General features: G+C 47.1%; 1 protein-coding gene across 2 annotated transcripts; it reads right to left on the bottom strand.

Annotated features, from left to right (window-relative positions):
- Positions 1-601: 601 nt before the first annotated feature.
- C3H2orf72 (chromosome 3 C2orf72 homolog) lies at positions 602-10,131 on the bottom strand. Of its 2 annotated transcripts, none has more exons than XM_055574815.1 (3): positions 9,528-10,131; positions 5,814-5,927; positions 602-3,327 (listed from the first exon to the last, which is right to left on the bottom strand). In XM_055574815.1, the coding sequence occupies exons 1-3, from the start codon at positions 10,129-10,131 to the stop codon at positions 3,188-3,190; spliced, it is 858 nt and encodes a 285-aa protein (XP_055430790.1). In that variant the 3' UTR covers positions 602-3,187. The 2 variants fall into 2 exon arrangements, 1 of the variants encoding a protein (XP_055430790.1); XR_008712558.1 differs by lacking the exon at positions 9,528-10,131 and adding an exon at positions 3,476-3,511 and having other exon boundaries at positions 3,261-3,327; positions 5,814-5,956.
- Positions 10,132-20,421: the final 10,290 nt, after the last annotated feature.

Below are 20,421 nucleotides of genomic sequence, written 5' to 3'. Positions count from 1 at the left end.
AAGGTAATGAAAAAATCATGTGTAAACCACCCTTTGGGCTTCCTCAGTGGCTCGGCGGTAAAGAATCCACCTACAATGCAGGAGATGGAGGAGATCTGGGTTCGATCCCTGGGTCTGGAAGATCTTTTGGAGAAGGGAATGGTATCCACTCCAGTATTCTTGCCTGGGAAATCTCATGGACAGAGGAGCCTGGTGGGCTACGGTCCATGGGGTTGCAGAGGGTCAGACATGACTGAAGCGACTGAACATCACCAAACCACCCTTCACACCAGAGGCTTGCAAACTTACTTGCGGGTCTCAGTAGTGGCAGACTTTTTTTGCAGTGCGTGGGCTCAGCTGCCATCTTACTTTGGATCGAACCCACATCCCCTACATTAGAAGGTGGATTCTTAACCGCTAGACTGCCAGGGAAATCCCTACAAAAGATTTTTAAACACAGCAGAGGCTGCTGTCGTGTGACTTCTGCCTTAGACAATTTCCCAACTTAAAAAAAGCTCTCGCCCCCCCCCCCACCAGATAAAAAAACTTCAATCAAATTATTACAAAGAGGTTAACAGAGAAATAGAAATATATACCAGCTTCAAAATTACCAGCCTTCCCATTTTATTTAATTCCTTTTTATTTTTTAAAGTTTTCATCATTAACGAAATGACTTTGGAAATAATGTACATTTCCCTGACACCAGTACTACAAGTTTTCAGAGTCACAGTAAGATACACAGAATTACATCCATAATTAATATGAATGCCAACATTTCAAGCAGTCATTTCTGTTACATGGCAAACAAAATTCAAGAAAGCAATCATCAGGGACTTCCCTGGCAGTCCAGTGGTAAAGTCTCCACCTTGCAGTGCAGGGGGTGTGGGTTCGATCCCTGGTCTGGAAACTAAGATCCCACATGCCATGTGGTTTGGCAAAAAAAAAAAAAAAAAATTCCAGGATAGCATATGAGAACAGTTGCTGCTTCAGAAAAGGGTTTCTGGCATAATCAATGATGAGGCTGCCGAAGACTGTTCCAATACCAGCACTGGAACCAGCCACTCCTGTTGTTGCACAAGTGCACCAATAAATGCGGCCGCAGTCTCAGCATCTCTGCTGACTGCACTGGTCTGAACTCCCCCTGGATTAACTGAGACACACCATTCTGGGCCCCACTAAATACCGTAGAGCCCTCTGCAGTCCTAGCCTCCAGTCGAGATAATACTGATGCAGAAATTGGTCTGCCCGCACCTCTGGATCCAGCTCGCAGTGGGGGTGCAGGCAGACAGCTTGCCTGGCTGGAGGACGTGGGAGACAGGGGGACATGGGCTACTCTCCCGCTTCCTCTCTTCCCAGGAGGTGGCCATGGTTGAAGGAATGGGGCCCCTTGTTTTAAAACAAAACCAGCAGCAGTTCATTGATCCATTCTTGTGTATGGGCAAGTCAGCTGGGTCCTTCCTGTCATCCTACCTGCCCTCACATTGATATGGATTGTGTGTCTATGCTCAGTCACTCAGTTGTGTCCAAGTCTTTTTGACCCTCTGGACTGTACCCTGCCAGCCTCCTCTGTTCATGGACTTTTTCCAGGCAAGAATACTGGAGTGGGTTGCCGTGCCCTCCTCCAGGGGATCTTCCTGACCCAGGGATCGAACCTGCCTCTCCTGCATTGGCAGGCGGAGTCTTTACCGCTAGTGTCACCTGGGAAGTCCAATATGGATTAGGCTCCCTGTTAGAATAAACAGGAGGCCTGGAGCAGAAAGGCCTCCTCCTTAACATCAAAGAGCTCCTGGGCAGCAGAAGGTTTCCCATTCCATGTTTGGTTGCCATCATAGCAAGAGCTGAAATAACTAACACAAGTTATGTAGCATCTTGTAGAGTGCTGGGCAAATAGCAGTCACAGCTGCATGTCTGCTGAGTGAATCATGCATGGATGAATGCATTTAGCTGCTTCCCACAGATAATGCTTTCTACTTGGGAAAATCAGAGCTCTCCTTGCCATTCTAAAGACTGGACTTCTCCAGGGGCAGGTGAGAAGGACAAGGGAGGTAATACAGAGTTTTCTCTCTGAGTAAACACAGATGGTCTTCCTGACTTTTAAAGGAACTTCACTGACTCTGATGGACTCATAAGCAGAGCAAAAAGGATTCTGGAACTTGGTACCTCTGGGCTTCATCAGCTTTGATCTTGTGTTAGGACAGGATCTGAGATCCAAAACAAATCCTATGCTCTTGTAATTCCTACCCCTAACTTTCCTTCTGTTTGGTGACATGGTCAGTTCCCAGCATCTTTATTCTCAAAGAACTTGGTACAGAAAGTCAATGTCAATGTGGAGAATAAAGATGCGCAAAACTACTTATACTCTGGGGCTGCATCATGGACCATCTTCGCTCTGGCCCCAGAGGCCCCCAGGATGGCAGTGCATCTTTACTCTGGCTTGCTCTGGGAGCCAAAGCCCCAGGAAACCCAATTCCCTCCGCTCTGGGGACTCTTCCTAGAATTTGACTGGGAGGAGACAGTCCCACCCAGCGTTTCTCAAAGTTGCCACAATTGGCATTTTTTAATGGAACAATTTTGCACCATTGGAGATTGTCCCGTGCATTATGAGGTGCCCACTAAATTCCAGGGGTGCTCTACAGTCACAGTGATTCTCCTAATACGCACGCGTGCGCGCACACACACAACACAATTTCCAATGCTGCCTGGAGGAGTAGCTTGGCCCCTGGTTGAGAGCCACTGGGCTGGTAGCGCTCCTACGTGTTTGAGAACTAGAAGCCCCAAAGGTTGAGTGAGAGGTCCAGGGCTCCTCTCTCAGATCTGATGATTTCTGGTCCAGCTGCTCTTGAAATGATGGATGCTCATGCAAACAACGACAGGACGCCACAGCACCACAGGACCTCAAAGCCCATAGCTGTCTGTTTCAATGGCATAGAGAAACCGAAGCACAGAGAGAAATAATAACCCCACTGTGACCAGAGAATGAGCAGACGCAAGGTTGGGGGGCAGGTTCCCAGAGGATACATTTTCTTAGGCCCTACTTAGCTTCCTAAGTCTCACTGCCTGGCTGGTAACATGTCAATGCAACAGCCCCCGGCAGGTGGGGCCTTGTAGTTACCATCATCCCAAGGTCAACATGGAGGCAGGGGGACTCAGTGAGAAGAGCCAGGTCCAAGTCTGCAGGTTAGGGCTGGGGCAGCCAGGGGTCCAGCCTTCATCTCAAGTCTCTGGCGGGCTCAGTGGGAGCAGAGGCAATTCTGTCACAGGGTTGTGACCCCTCTCCAGGATCCTCGCAATCTCCGTTGGGATATACAGCCGTCAGTACCAGCTCCTCCTCAGAGTCCCGGAGGTCACCTGGAACACAAGAGAAGGAATCACCCAGTCAGAGGACAAAGTTTCTGAGTGGGTACGCTGGGAATGAAAGTGAAGAAGTCGGCCCCAGTAACTATCTACTTTAAAAACCCAACAAAATGCATAGCAAAAACCTTAAAAAGGTACATACCCTTTGACCCAGCAATTCCACTTCTAGGATTTTATCCTAAAGAAATAATTAGGAATAATTAGAATTCCCAGTGGTGGTGGCTCAGCGGTCAAGAATCTGCCTGCAGGGCAGGAGACAGGAGGCTGAGCTCAATCCCTGGGTCAGGAAGATCCCCTGGAGGAGGGCACGGCAACCCATTCCAGTATTCTAACCTGGAGAATCCCATAGAGAGAGGAGCCTGGCAGGTTACAGTCCATGGGGTTGCAAAGAGTCGGACACGACTAAAGCGACTTAGCAGCAGCATAGCAACCAGCAGCAGTGGAACTGCTCCAGCCATCTTGCTCCCAGCCTACCGATGAAACAGCATGGACAGCCCGGCAGGGAGAAGGAAAGAGCCTGGATCCTTGATGGGGTCGCTGGGCCCCTGACTCAATGAGCCCTGAAGCTGATTCCATCTCTAGACTGTCTTTTAGGTGAAATAATGAATTCCTTGGCTGTTGATACTGGTTTGCATCATGGTTTCTTCACCCGGAGCTGAGAGCACCCTAATTGATATGAGGTCTGACAAAGGGATTGGCTGAGTAAACTATCGCTTACTCAGTCATATGATGGGATTCAGGCATTAAAAATGATGTATCAAATTCCCTAAGACTAAACACACGCACAAACGCAAGTAGAATTAGGGAGATCTGAATAAAGCCTGTGGATTGTCTCAGTGTCCATATCCAGGTTGTCGATATTTTCCTATAGTTTTGCAAGAAGTTACCATGGGGGGAAACTGGGCAAGATGTACATAGAAATTCTTTACATGGTCTCTTCCAACTGTGTGTGAATCTACGATTATCTCAAAGAAAAAAGAAGATGAAAGATGCTGACATGTAATTGTTGCTGTGGAATACTGCACAGTCACACTGTTATTGATGAGGAGAGCAGACTCTAAAACAGTATATGTATGTATGTATAATCTACTATTTATGATTTACATTATAAATGTATACATATGGTCTGTACATGCAATTTGCATCTTAATATATTCACTTCTACATGAGACTAAACAATCTGTTCTATGCTACAGAGGGAAGTGATCCAAGATTTACATAAAGTTGTTTATGATTCCTTCACTTTCTTTCCCTTTAGTTTCCAGATACATCCAAAATGATGATGCAGAGATTGAAGTCAACATTTTTGTAATTAAATATTTTAAATATGTGACGCATTTTGCAGATGATTTATCTATTATATAGAAGTGAATTTATTAAAATGTAAATAGTACAAGGTGCTATAAATAGGTAGCTAGGGAGACAGAGTAGTCTATCCAAATTATAGTTACCTTTGAGTGAGGGAATTAAACGAATGATTTTTAATATTTGTGTTTCTCCTTTTGTATTTTTTAAGCTTTCAATTGTGTGGGCAGAATTCTAAGACAGCAAGTTTCCCACTCCTTGGGGCACTTATGCTGCATAATCCCCTCCTTTGTGTGCGGGTGGGACCTGTGAATATGATGAGATAGTCAGGCCATTGATTTTGGTTTGTGCCAAAGGTGACAGGTTGTCCCTCCTGTGATTACATTATGTTACATGAGGCTGGAGATTCTCTTGCTGATGGAAGGAGCAGCCGCCATGAGAGAGAGCCTGGGAGATGAGGCAATTTCAGGGCCTCTTGGAGGTGACAGCCTGCGAGGCAGGGACCCCAGCGCCCCAGCAGGGTGCAGTTCCCTCTTAGCTGGGCTCTGCCTCTGGTCTCTCCCTGCTCCTGCAGTCCAGCCACCTCTTTAACACCCTAATCTGCGCGCCTTTGCTCAGAAGTCGCCAGTGGCTCCCTATTCCTGAGAGACCTGAGCCCAAGGCCCTGATTTGGTTCTGACTCTCTTCTTCAGCCTCGGCCCTCACCAGTCCTCTTATGCGTCTCACACCCCGGCCCTCTGGGCAGGGGTCCCTTTTCTGAACTTGACATCATGCTGTCAAGCCTTGGTTCATAGTGCTCCCTCTCCAAAGCGTTCCCATTTCCGTCTAAGAAAATCCCCCAACCCTTAGCTCAAAAGTCACTTGCTCTGGGGAACCTCCCAGGATCCTTGGGGGTGGGGGGGCAGGGGTGCAGGGGTGGGGCAAGGCAGGGAACAATGCTTTTGGCTCCAGGTGCCCCACCAGGCAAGTCTGACATCTGCCTTGCGGCCCCGCCCACACGGCCTTCCTTAGGCGGAGACTCCTGGGGCTAGAGCCCCCACCCCACCCCACCCTGCTACTCCCCGCCTTCCTGGATGTTGGTCCACTCCATCCCTCCAGTCCCTGTGTGCACCTGACTGTAACCCCAACCCCACCCCCCCTCAGGATCCAGGAGTCCAAGAAGGCGACACACTCACACTGAGCTGGACCACTGCGGGAGCTGGTATCTGGGTTCTTCCCCCGGCCCCAGGGACCCCAGGAAAAGCACGCCAGCAGTGCTGGAAGGCCTGGTCTCTCCCAGGCTCCTTCTGCTAGAAAGAACACAAAGTCTCAGAGGCCGTGGGTCAGATGATTCTTGATGCAACTGAGAGAATTTTCAGTTCAGCAACCAAAGTTTCAGCTGTCAACTGCCCTAGTTTCAACTAACTAAAAAAAAAAAAAAAAAAAGATTCTAATTTGCAAAAGGGGGTAGGGTTTTTGAACTTAACTTTAAAAACCTAGTTGTTTTTATATATATTGATATTATTTCATTTCATTTTCACAGAAACCCTATGTAGGTACCATATTGGAGAAACAACAGTAACCAAAACGATGTGAAGTTAATTACAATTATATAGCACAAAAGAAAAAATTCAAGGACCCATAAACCTCCTCCCTCGATTTTTTAGTTCAAACAAGTTTTTAAAATTTTATTGAAGTATAGTTGATTTACAATGTTGTGCTAATTTCTGCTGTGCCACAAAGTGACTCAGTTATACATTTAAAAAATATATTCTTTTTCATTTCTGTTTATCAAAGGACATTGAATATAGCTCCCAGTGCTATACGGTAGGACGTTGCTGTTTGTCCCTCCTATACATACTAGTTTTAACCCCAAGCTCTCAATCCTTTCCTTCCGCATGACCCATCCTCCTTGGCAAACACAAGTCTGTTCTCTATGTCTGTGAGTCTGTTTGTTTCATAGACATGCTCTTTTGTGTCATATTTTAAATTCCACATATAAGTGATATCATATGATATTTCTGACTTACTTCATTCGCTCAGTAAGATAATCTCTAAGTCTATCCATGTTGCTGTGAATGACATTATTTCATTCTTTGTTATGGCTGAGTAATATTTCATTATATATATATATAAATGACATTATTTCATACTTTGTTATGGCTGAGTAATATTTCATTGTATATATATAATGACATTATTTCATTGTTATGGCTGAGTAATATTTCATTATATATATAATGGCATTATTTCATTCTTTGTAATGGCTGAGTAATGTTTTATTTTATATATATATATATATAAATGTCATTATTTCATTCTTTGTTACGCTGAGTAACATTTCATTGTGTATGTATCTCATCTTCTTTGTCTCTCCATCTGTCAATGGACACTCAGGTTGTTCCCACATTTGGCTATTGTAAACAGTGCTGCTGTGAATGTAGGGGTAGTGTACCTTTTTGAATTATGGCTTTCCTTGGATATATGACCAGGAGTGGGACTGCCGGATCGCGTGGAGACTCTATTTTTAGTTTTTTGAGGAACCTCCATGCTGTTTTCCACTGTGGCTGCTCCACTTTACATTCCTACCAACCGTGTGTGAGCGGTTCCCATTTCTTCAAACCCTCTTCAACATTTATTATTTGTATTTTTTAATGATGGCCATTCAACTATTCTTGAAAAAGCCATCAAACTATTTCTTAATAGGAATAGAATTAATCGTTTTTGATAATCATACACAAAATAATTACATGTTGATTCGAGTTTCCTTATTATAATATCACCTCAGTTATCTGGGGATCCCTAACCATCTGCAATCAGGTCAACTGGAACAAAGTTTTAAAAAAGGACTCCAGAGAGCCCAAACACAGAAAATCCTTATTTATGATTCTTTATGTGGGGCCCATTTACTCTTAATTTGTACCCAATTTAATAAGATTGGGTCCTTAGTTTTGCAACCAAAAGACAGCTGTATTAAGCATACACTGAGTAAACAACCACTAGCAAGAGGCAGGTAGCCTAAAAGTCTAAGAATAGCCACCAGACAGTGAGGGAAGAGACTGGAAAACTTTGCTATCACTAGCAAAACCGTAGCAGCATGAATCCATGGCATAGCCTACTGCAAAAACCTGAAAGGAATTTCTGGACAATGAGTTATAATTACACCCATGACCTTCAGTCATTAATGAAAGGTTTCATGTTCAATACGTTTTGATGAAAGTATAATTGACTTTAATGCAATAGAGAATGATTCCCTCACAAACTTTTAAAAGATTTTAAGTGTTCCTGTTTAAAAGGAGGCAAGGATTCTGTGTGCTGAGCAGGGTGTCGGGAAATGGGAATACAGTGGTGATTCACAAGGGAAAGTGACAAAACCACCATGGTAAGAGCTTGGAGAGCAGAAGCGGGTCCTGGGGTTTGATTTGTGAAGGGGAGTGGGTCAGGGAAGGCTTTCTGGAGGAGAAGTCCACTTCTGAATGGTGAGAGGAAAAGGAGGATGGAAGAAAACGCTTTTCATGCAATTGCAATGTTAAAAAAAAAAGTAGAGGCCAGAGCAAGCTTGGCTCTGGGGAATTAAAAAGTTGTTCCCTGGGAATAGTAGATAGCTAAGAAACTAAGGGCTCAGATAATTTTCTAGGCACAAACTCACTAAGGAACAGAAAATTTTCCCCATGGGGCCAGGTCAGCAAAGGTGCTGGCAGCAACAATCTGAATGACAATCCACCTCGGGACATTCTTATGTCTTTCTGGATGCTAGACACTGTGTTTCAAATTCAGCTGGCTTTCTCACAGACTCAACAGAATAGATGTGGGAAGGGGTGGGGGAGGTTAGGACAGGCTCTACAGCTGAAAGGGATGGTCTTCACCTAGGCTGGCCAAGTTGGCAGGGAAGCCTGTGACATCAGGGGTACCAGGTCTCCTTGCTGGAAAAGGAGACCCATCCCCACCCCTGTTAAGTCTGGCATCACCCAGTTGCTGGGTTAACACACGAATGCCCAGGGAGGCAGAATACAGCCTCTATCTTAAGAAACTCTGTAGCAAGAAGGGTTGGCAGAGGCTGGAAGGCTTGGGGGGCGGCAGATGCTGGAGAGAGGAGTAGGAGAAGGATGCTCGAAGTGCAAAGATCGCTCTGCCATTTCCTAGCTTTGCCAGGTCCAGCTGTACTTAGCGTCCGTATTTTAATCTCGGGGCCCTGGAAAGCTTCTGTAAGACCTCGTGTACCAGAATGGAGGAGATTCTCACCCTTTCGCTAATGGCAGCAGTCACCGGGGCTGGGAAAAGACCCCCACTCCCCTCCCCTCTCCTTAGGAGGAAGAGAGGCAGATACTGCGGTGGGCAGTCAAGAAGGACTGGGAAAGCCTGTGCCTCAGTCCCTTACATCCTTTTCCCCCAACTTCCAAGTGCCCCGCATTTATTCCTTGCCTTGTTCCTTTGACCCCACGGCGCTTCACCATCGCATCCGTAGCGCATTCCGCATCCCTAGCAGCGCGCGTCCTAGAAGCTCCCAGCACCAGAAACACCCTAGTCCCAGTCCTGTGCTCCTCCCACCTTTAAACTGGCGTTTCGCAAGGCTTTCCCGTCTCCTCGCCCCCCTTCTCCTCCCAGAAACTTCTAGATCTTTGCCCAGCGCTGTCCAGCCCTCTCTCTACCAACCTCCCCTGCCTTCTGCTTGGCTTTCCTAAGCCCCTGTATTTCGCATACACTCAGGGTCCTCCCGGCACAGACTCGGCCCCTTGCCCAGGGCCCGCTCCGCCCTAGTTGGGAGGTCTAGGGCTAGGCACCGCCTCTCTCCCGGCCTCAGTTTACCTCCGGGTACCACTAGGCGGGGGGCGCTGGCCTAAAGGGCTCCCACCCAGTGCGATGTCCAGCTGCCGCCCGCCCATGCCCCGCGGGCCTCGCGCCCCCCTCACCTGGTTGCCAGGGCCCGGCGGCTTGCAGGGCTCTGCAGGCGGCCGCCTGAACCGCCAGGCTGGAACCCGGCTGGCCAGGGCGGTAGGCGGCCGCCTGCACTGGGCCTCCCGCCTGGCGGCCGAACACAGTGCGCAGCAGCGCCTCCAGCAGCCGCAGCTCCGGGGCCACCGCGTCCTCCGGCTCCGCCTCGGCCACCAGCACCCCGACAAGCGCCGCGCCGGCCCGCCGCCGGCCTCGCACATCCCGCAGCATCTCCCGCAGGTGGCGCCGCGGCCCCCGGGCGGCCAGCGACGACGCGCGGCACAGCACGAAGACGAGCGGCGAGCGGATGGCGCGCGCCCCGGTCGCGTGCCTTTTCGGCGCCCTCGGCGCCCCGGGCCCCGCGCCCTCGGCGGCCCCGCCGCCCGGCTTGCCGGCGGCTTGTTGGGGCGGGAACACCGCTCGGGCGAAGTCCCACAGCAGCGCGCGACTCTGCTCGCGCTCCCACAGCTCGCCCACCAGCAGCACCTGCCCGCGGCCGCCCGCCGCCTCCACCAGCGCCTGGAAGGGCGGCTCGCCCGGGCTCTCGGGCCGGGCGGCCAGCGCCTCCAGCTCCCTCTCCATGCTCGCGGCCGCCCGACCTCTGCGGCCGCTGCGGCCCTGCCGGGCCAACTGCCCGCCTCTCGGGGCGGCAGCGCCCGACCCGGGAGGACACGCCTCCAGGGCTGCGCCTCGCCCGACCCCCGGCCCTCGGGCCGGATCGCCCCGCTTCAGCCGGGAACTGGGCGGGGGCTTTCTCCCCACCAGCTCTCTAAGGGTGGCGCCTCCCGAGGTCCCCCGGGCGGCAGACAAGGGGAAACTGAGCGGTTCATTCAACATTTACGGAACACCTACTAGGTGCACTGGAGAAGGGAACGGCCACCCTCTCCAGGATTCTTGCCTGGAGAATTCCACGGACAGAGGAGCCCGGTGGGCTACAGTCCACCGGGTCACAAAGAGTCAGACACGGCTGAGCAGCTCACACTTGTGCTAAGTGCACAGGAGTCGAAGGTGGAGTAAGACAGAAAATTATCATGTGAACAAATGTACCTTCACAAGCAAGACTGGTCTGAGACCTGGAGCAGATATTTCTGAGGCATTCTCGTGGTGTGGGGACAGAAAGTTTTGGAGGCGGGACTGTCCCTGACTGCCGCTTTGGAATTTGGGGAGGGTGTGTGGGGGTGGGGGGGCACCAGAGGTGAGAAAAGAAGGGAAGCAGGAGTCTCTTCCGTTACTCCGGTCCTTGACTCACTTTGGGGGCCTTCAGCCTTGAACAAAAACGTATTGAGGGCTCATTGTTTCAATAAATCCTATGACCTGCAGGGCCCTGGAAGTAAAGGCAAATAGTGTTGCTCCCTGTGGAGCAGGAAGTCTGTGGGGATGGGATGCTCTGGAAGACAAGAGAATGTCAGTAGGCCAGGTCAGCAATAGGAATGAATTTCCTTTCATTCTGAGGGTCTAAGTCAGCTTTGTCCAATAGAACATTCTGTGATGATGAAAGTGTTTTATATATTATCTGTACTGCCCAGTGATGGCTTCCCAAGTGGTTCAGCGGTAAAGAATCTGCCCGCAGTGCCGAAGATGCAGGTTCGATCCTTGGGTTGGGAAGATCCCCTGGAGGAGGAAATGGCAACCCACTCCAGTATTCTTGCCTGGGGAATCTCGTGGAGAGAGGAGCCTGGTGGGCTCCAGTCCATGGGGTTGCAGAAGTGTCGGACAGTGCTAAGTAACGACACAACTGTCCAGTGCAATAGCTACTAGCCATATGTGGCTATTATGGAGCGCTTGAAATCAGTAGCCCTGGCTAGTGCTATTGAGAAACTGAATTTTAGATTTTATTTCATTTTAATTAAGTGTAAATAGCCACACGAAATGAGTGGCTAGGGCATTGGGCAGCGCTGGTCAAGGCTCTTTACCTGCCCTCTATGAGACGGTATAGACCAAAGGCCCTTTTGAGTCAAGAACACGTTAGTATTCCATTCTTTCCTCCACCATATAACCCCCAAACTGCTCTTGTAGTTACCCTGTTTCCTGCCCCCGGTAGTTATGTTGAAACACCTCTTCCTGGAGAGTTTGTGTGTCTATTCAATTAAAACAAAGCTTTCTTGAGCTCAAGCCATGAGGATTCCATGGACAGAGGAGCCCTGCCCTACGTCTGATCATCCAGCAGTGATTTCAGCCAATGTTTCGGGAAGGACCCAATATCATTGTTGGGGTCTTAGTTAATATGACCTCTCGCCTCTCTACACCATTTTTGCCCAGGAGATCCAGGGACTTAGGTGGGAAAAGCACAAGATATGGAGCAGGAATCCCTGCGCTGGAATCAGGTTGTGCTCCAGCACCAGCTCAGTGATTCAGTCAACAATTTGGATTTATCAAGCATCTCTACCATGCACTGTGCCCAGTGCTGGGAAGACAGCTGTGAACAGGCGAAATTACAACCTTTGTGGAGCTGCAGATCTAGTGGAGGTTTCAAGAGAAAGACCATAAACAAATACATGTATAAATATCAGCTTCAGATGGTGATTAGTACAATGAAAAAATGCAGGGCTGACAAGATGGTAATGTGCCTGAGATGCCGGCACACTCCCGTGAATACAAACCTGAAGATGCTATGGAAGCAAGAGGGAGGTTGAAGAAGACCGAGAGACAAACTTAAAAACCATGAGATGTGCCCTCCCCAACCCTACCTTCCTGGTGGCCGCAGCGGGGAGGCCACATGTGTGGGAGAGACACAGAAACCCTTTCCAGATGAGAGCTGGGTGCCCTGGAGAGGGATAGGCTGAGTGATCGATCGCCTTGTGATGTGTTCTTTTCTCCCCACAGAGGCCTCCATAGATCATTTCCCAACTCCAGACTCTCCCCACCCCACCTCCCATGGCACTGAAAACAGCCCCAGATGGTAACATCAGGCTGAGGGCAGAAGTACAGACAAGCAGATCTGCAGCCTAGCAGTCCCTTCTTTCCCCTGGCGAGAACAGGGCATTCCAACCACAAGGCCTGGCTCATGAAAAGGGTCATGCCGGAAGAGTGTGCCCACAGGTCCCCTGATGGGGGTGGTAGTGGTGGCACATGGGGAGTTGCCAAATTCACACTGTCATGCCAGAGGCCATTCCTATGCCACTCATATTCCTTGAGCTCACTAGGAGGGAGCTCAAGATAAAACCTAAATTTCAGTCCCTTTCATGTTTACCCGCTGCCAGCCAAGATAGCTGATATCTGGTGAACAGGAACTCACTGAGAAAATTAATCAGATTTCTGGAAAGTATAAGCTAATGCAGATTTAATCAATACATGAAATCAGATTCATTTTAGCTGCTAATGACACGGACTACACATAACCGTATAAACACATTGTGCATAAACACAATGAACATTTATTTTTCTCTGTTGTAGAAATTTAAAGATGGATAGTTCATGGCTGATGTTGTAGCTCTGTTTTACTGGGTCTTTGAAGACACAGGTTTCATTCTGGATCACTATTCCATCTTGTCCTCATGATTCAAACTGGCAGCGAAAGCTCCAGCCATTACCTCTATGCTCCAGGCAACAGGGTAGCGGAGGGGTGAGGAAGGAACAAAAATCAATTGCCTTCAGATTTCTAAACAGTAACACTGGATTTAAGAAAATAGTTGAATGATATTTTTAAAGTATCAAAGAGAAAGAAGTTGGAACCTAGATTTTGATCTCTAGCTAGATTATCAGCTATATAAAGGGTATAACCCCTTTATCATATACAGCCCCTCTTTGAAATCACTGTTAGAGGAAGCCTTCCAACAAGAAGAGAAATATAGGTGTGCTCAACAATAGGGAGAAAAAGGGATTAAATACTTATTTAAATTACTCTTGTCTAAGTAAATTGTTCTGTGCAATGCTGGCAAAGTACAGCCTGGGTGGGCATAAGCTGGGAGGTGGCAGAGTGGGTGGGAGCCCTATCAGGAACGTGGAAGGGAAATTGACTCCATTGGGTTACCTTTTTGAGAAAGAGAGGAAAACTTATCAGCTGACTGGAGAGGAACTCTAAAATGTGCTGGTGTTTTTATACTTTCACTGGTCTAAAATCAATATGCTCTGCCTCTTCAGCTATTTGTTCTCTGCTCAAAATTTCCAGGTAACAATTCCAAACTTTCCAGAGGTGGGATGGAGGCCAGATTGGAGAGGGGGCGGGGCATTCAACAAAGGTCAGAGTCCAGGGCCAGTGAAGTTTATCTTTACCTGTGTTATTTACCTGGCAAAGATTCAGGTCTTAAATTAACAGGAAATTACGAAGGCCTTAGAAAAAGAGGTAGGCTGCCAAGAATATTTCTTCCTTCCCTCTGTTCATGCCCTAAAAATCAGGAAACAAACAGGCTTGCTCTTATGTCTCTGGTTTAGCAATGGAGACGTAAAGTGAAACTAGGATTTCTGAAACAATTTGCTTCTTTATATTTGCTCAGCTTCCCAGTGGCTCAGTGGTAATGAATTCCCCTGCAATGCAGGAGACACAGGAGACCAGGGTTCTATCCCTGGGTCAGGAAAATCCCCTGGAGGAGGGCATGACAACCCGCTCCACTATTCTTGCCTGGAGAATCCCATGGACAGAGGAGCCTGGTGGGCTACAGTCCATGGGGTCACAAAGAGTCAGACATGACTGAAGTGACTTAGCACACGTATTTGCTCAAGTAGAGCTTGGGAGGAGGAGTAATAGAAAAGTGCTGATTTAGAAATCAAGGAGTAATGTTGATTGAGTTGCTGGCACCTCTTTCTCTTCTCTTTTCCCTCTTTTTCATCCCAGTCTTTTCTTCCTTCCTCCTTCCCCTCCCTCCCTTGTGCTAGAAGTTCATCTCCTCATTGTTGGGGAAGAAAAGGATTCTTTTCCTCCATTCTAGATTCTTTGGCTGGTGTAATAATTAAATTGACAGATGACAAATTAATAGGAGAAAAACAAATTATGTGCATACTGGAGCCCCCCCAAAGACAGAAGATGCAAAGGCAGTTGGCCAATTGAGGCTTTGCTGCCATCCTGAGCTGAGGAAAGGGTTAGGGGTCTGGGGTGCCAGAGGGGGACAAGGGCCATTCACAGGAAGATGGGAAGAGCAGATGGTTGGCATAAGATATTACCCAGGGCGGTAAGTCTCTCAGGTTAGAAAAAAGTTATCTCTGGTAAGAGCTGTCTTTTTGATACAGGCTTCCTTTTAAAAATCTCTTAGGCTTCCCTGATGACTCAGATAGTAAAGAATCTGCCTGCCAAGCAGATTCGATCCCTGGGTCAGGAAGATCCTGGGTCAGAAGGACAATGGCAACCCACTCCAGTATTCTTGCCTGGAGAATCACCTGGACAGAGGAGTCTGGTGGGCTACAGTCCATGGGGTCACAAAAAGTTGGACACAACTGAGTGACTAACATGTTCACTTTTCAGGCAGTTAAAGAAGAGGTAAAAAGGTTTTCCTAAGTTTTCAGGGTCTTAATCGCCTTCAGTTCAAAATAATCCACACACCAAAGTGGCACACTTTCGGGTGGCATGTTCTGCTCCCCTTTGTGTTCTCCCTGGCCAGCACTGGTTCCCATTAGGGCACTGGGAGTGCAGATCTCTGGGACAGCTGGTGTTCTTCTGGGGGTTAAACATCTCAGCCTTACCTGAACTCTAGGGTCTAATGAAGGTTCATTAAGAAGCCTGGGAGAGGACGCTGAACCAGAAACCCTGACTTAAGCCCCCGTAGTGCCCCGGAGGGCCCATGATAGTACAGCCGTGTCAGGGGGAGTGGTGGGCAGGCCCTCAGGGCACACCTGCACTGGCTGGATGGATGGGGGAGGGGCACAGAGGCACCCCTTCCATCAGCAGAAACCGGCACTCAAGACACATTTCAGCCATTACCCCATCCCACCCCCACACATCCACTGAAGGGCTCATGGTAGAAGACCCTAGAGCAACAGCTGAAAGGACATCTGGGTGAAGGGTGCACACCAGCCCACCCTGCTTAATTAGCATCCAGGAGCAGCCAACAGGCTCCCTGAGCAGGGCTTGCACGTCTGCATCTTCAGCACAGTGTTGGCAAAAAGCAGCCTCAACCTGCACCCTCAAAGAGGGCATCTGCACCCGCTGCCGGGGCCATGGCTTCCAGGCGGCTCCAGGCAGCTCCAGGAGGCTCTGTCCGCATCTGAGGCTCGGTGGGGCAGGGAGTGAACAACAGCTGAACTGTGCTGTAAGAACTCCAAAGCCACTCAACTTGGTCTTCCTTTAAAAATCCACCTAGTCAGACTCTGTAGGATTTCGATACCTTTAGACCATGAAATTCTTGCACCCTGGATATGTTCCAGTGTCTCCTAGTTTACAGTCTATGGGAACGTGAATAGAGTTTGTATCCTGCTGTTGTGTGAAAATTGTATAAATCTTAATCATGTTGAATTGGTTCATGATGCTTTTTAGGTCTACTATATCCTTCTACTTCTCTGTATATTCTTTCTATTAATTTTTGAGAGTTTGATATTGAAATTCCAATTAAAAAATCTTAATTTATCTACTCAAAAATAATTGTAATATATAGTGGAACTGTATGTAACTTTGTTCTATATTTTCCAAGTCTCATTTAAATGTATTACCATACTTTTATAATTGAAAAAATAAAAGAATGAGAAAAAAAATCCACCTGGTTGTATCAACTTGGAGCTTGAGCCTGAGTCTCTCCAGATCCAGCTTTATGGTAGGATGATGCTGGTCATGAGTGGCCAGGAAGCTCTAACAGTAGCTCTAATGGGAGCTCTAAAAGTAGAATGAGACCATACCTCTCCAGGACATCATGAATGTACAGATCTCACCAACCAGGCACACTTTCCCTGCCAGGCACCTCGAGATCAGAGGGGATGAAAGGACAGTATTCACAGGCGTCATCTCCATTCCTCAGTCAAGACTCAGAGCAAGCTCCACTTTACAGAATATCAAATAGAAGGTCAGCTGTGTCCATGGGGTGGACCTGAGGGCCAGCACTCATCACGGACTCCCTGCTCCTCTACCTGTACGTCTCATTCTGTGCATTTTCAGCCTCCCCTTAGTCCCCTAGTTGATGAGATCTAGGACGTATGTGTTTGGGCATATGGACATCAGTGACTTCATGATCACCATTCATAGGGGGACTGGCGTAAGATGAGCTGACCACTAAATATGAATCTTATTGTAACATTTCTTGCTCAGACCAGATCCTGGCTGGCACTTCTCTTGCCCAGAGGGATGGATCAAGGATTCAAAAAGATGGGCTCAGTGAGTGCATGGAAACATGTGTTCCATTGACAGATCTGTGTGTTCGATGGGACCCCTTGTTCCCTATGAAAACACATGGAAGAAATGCCTTTCTGGTCTTGGAATTAAGCACATGATTGTTTTTAAACTCACAGACATCCTGAGTAAAACAGCTGGTCTTGTTTCTTTCTTTGTATAGGCTACTAGGAAGCTCAAACTGTGGCTCGTAACTAGCAACTGTGTAGAACTTCCATTACAAGCATTTTGTGTATCAACCTTATCCCTGGCTTCACATTATTTCTCCTAAGCTAATTCTCTCTTCTTCCCAATAGCATCTGTGACTTCTTAAAAAATATTTTATTAATGTATTTTGCAAGCAAGCTTAAATTTTTTTTCTCTATTTTTTAGTCAGAGCAGGATCAAAATAAAGATACACATAAAATATCTCAAATGTTTTCACTTGGGCTTATCCTGAACTCTGTGCCATTCTCTAATCTGGGAAGCTCAGGGGTTTTATTGAGATGAAAGTTTCTATTTCAGCCTTTGAGAATAATCATTGTGTTACCATTTCTGTGATTCCTGCAGTAGAAAGAATTTTTACCCACTTGCAGTCTTTCAAAACTCCTCTTCTTCCATCTGATGTTTACTTGACACTTGACATAATAGTTATGAACTTATCTTTATTGCTTGGATAGTGGAATGGGATTCAGAAACTCATGTCCTCATGGAGCTTTATAATCCTCAGGAAGAATTCTAAGAATTTTGAGTTTTTAAGCACTTTTCCCCTCTCTGGTCATGGATCTGGTAGATTAACATCAGAAAGTCACTAGCTTGTCTGCGAGGCAAACTTGAGAAGAACAAAATGCAGTCACTAAAGCTTCATTAGAGCCTCCACTGGCCTCCAGCTCTCTCAGGCAGCAACACAGACAACAGGGACCTGAAAACCCAGTGTATGCTTACAGAGCAATGTATGTATTCATTACGGTGTAATTCTGAAGGCAGCAGTCAGTCCTCTTCTCAGCATATTTCTTGCAGAAAAAGAACAGACAATAAAGACAGTAAAAAAGAAAAAAAATCACCCACTGTTCTATTATTAACAGGTAGGGGGTTAACCTTCAAGGTTTTTAACAAAGTCTTGATTATATTTAACACATATTTATTGAGGGCCTAGAATATGTAAATCCCTGTGTCATGTCCTAGAATATGACAGTATTAAAACCCAGACACAATCCCTGGTCCATGACTCCTGCTGCTGCTGCTGCTAAGTCGCTTCAGTCATGTCCGACTCTGTGCGACCCCATAGACAGCAGCCCACCAGGCTCCCCCATCCCTGGGATTCTCCAGGCAAGAACACTGGAGTGGGTTGCCATGACTCCTACCATAGGTCTGCTCTACCATTAACTATTCATGCAGATGGCACCACGCAGTGTTCAAGTACCTGCTTTTCTCCCTGGACCATATATTGTAGATATCTTTCCATGTCAACATCTATAGACGGACACTGTCATTTCAAAAGGCTAAATTGTGTCACGTATATGTAATTTGTTGTTGTTTAGTCGCTAAATCGTGTCTGACTCTTTTGTGACCCCATGCACTGTAGTCCGCCAAGCTCCTCTATCCATGGGAATTCCCAGGCAAGAATACTGGAGTGGGTTGCCATTTCCTTCTCCAGGGGATATTCCTGACCTGGGGATTGAACTCACGTCTCCTGCATTGGCAAGTGGATTCTTTACCACTGAGCTACCTCGGAAGCCCCATATATATGATTAACCATGCGTATGTACATGCTCAGTTGCTTCAGTTGTGTTCAACTCTTCTTGCAACATCATGGACTGTAGCCCTCCAGGCCTCTCAGTCCATGGGATTCTCCAGGTAAGAATACTGGAGTGGGCTGCTATACCCTCCTCCAGGGGATCTTCCTGACTCAGGGATCCAATTGGCGTCTCCTACATTACAGGCAAGTTCTTTACCATCTGAGCCACCAGGGAAGCCCATGATTAACCATACTTTATTTCAATCAGTACCCTAATGTTGGGGATTTTTCAGTTTAGTTGCTCAGTCATGTCCGACTCTTTGCAACCTCATGAACCACAGCACGCCAGGCCTCCCTGTCCATCACCAACTCCCAGAATTTACCCAAACTCATATCCATTGAGTCAGTGATGCCATCCAACCATCTCATTCTCTGTTGTCCCCTTCTCCTCCTGCCCTCAATCTTTCCCAGCATCAAGGTCGTTTCAAATGAGGTGGCTCTTTGCATCAGGTGGCCAAAGTATTGGAGTTCCAGCTTCAACATCAGTCCTTCTAATGAACACCCAGGACTGATCTTCTTTAGGATGGACTGGTTGGATCTCCTCGCAGACCAAGGGACTCTCAAGAGTCTTCTCCAACACCACAGTTCAAAAGCATCAATTCTTTGCTGCTCAGCTTTCTTTATAGTTCAACTCTCACATTCATACATGACTACTGGAAAAACCATAACCTTGACCAGATGGACCTTTGTTGACAAAGTAATGTCTCTGCTTTTTAATAAGCTGTCTAGGTTGGTTATACCTTGCCTTCCAAGGAGTAAGCGTCTTTTAATTTCATGGCTGCAATCACCATCTGCAGTGATTTTTGAGCCAAAAAAAATAGTCAGCCACTGTTTCCACTGTTTCCCCATCTATTTCCCATGAAGTGATGGGACCGGATGCCATGATCTTCGTTTTCTGAATGTTGAGCTTAAGCCAACTTTTTCACTCTCCTCCTTCACTTTCATCAAGAGGCTCTTTAGTTTTTCATTTTCTGACATAAGGGTGGTGTCATTTGCATATCTGAGCTTATTGATATTTCTCCCAGCAATCTTGATTCCAGTTTGTGCTTCTTCTAGTCCAGCGTTTCTCATGATGTACTCTGCATGTAAATTAAATAAGCAGGGTGACAATATACAGCCTTGACATACTCCTTTTCCTATTTGGAACCAGTCTGTTGTTCCATGTCCAGTTCTAACTGTTGCTTCCTGACCCGCATACAGGTTTCTCAAAAGGCAGGTCAGGTGGTCTGTTATTCCCATCTCTCGAAGAATTTTCCACAGTTTATCCACACATTCAAAGGCTTTGGCATAGTCAATAAAGCAGAAATAGATGTTTTTCTGGAACTCTCTTGCTTTTTTGATGATCCAGCAGATGTTGGCAATTTGATCTCTGATTCCTCTGCCTTATCTAAAACCAGCTTGCACATCTGGAAGTTCACGATTCACATATTGCTGAAGCCTGGCTTGGAGAATTTTGAGCATTACTTTACTAGCATGTGAGATGACTGCAATTGTGTGGTAGCTTGAGTATTCTTTGGCACTGCCAAAGAATTGGGGACTTTTATGCCATTATAAAAAGCACCTCTGTGCACAGCCTGACACATACAGATCTTGTGCACTGGTCTCATGATTTGAAAATGCTCTCAATCATCATTTTAAAGAAGCTCTTAAACCATCCTCAGATGCACCAGTGTGGAAAATTGGCTTGTTTGCATTCAAGTCAAGCTGACTGGAACTGCTTGGGACATGATTGAAGAGAGTCTGCCTTCATCCTTGTAATGGCCTTACTTTCTCCAGTGACAGCATCATATGAAAATATTGGTCTTAGAGATAATGATTGCACTGCCTTGTCACTTCTGGTGGTGGAAGG

This window comes from Bubalus kerabau, chromosome 3 (genome assembly GCF_029407905.1).
Source record: "Bubalus kerabau isolate K-KA32 ecotype Philippines breed swamp buffalo chromosome 3, PCC_UOA_SB_1v2, whole genome shotgun sequence".
NCBI classification, from domain to species: domain Eukaryota; kingdom Metazoa; phylum Chordata; class Mammalia; order Artiodactyla; family Bovidae; genus Bubalus; species Bubalus kerabau.
Note: the sequence above shows the minus strand (reverse complement) of the source record. Positions and strands in the feature narration are given on the sequence as shown.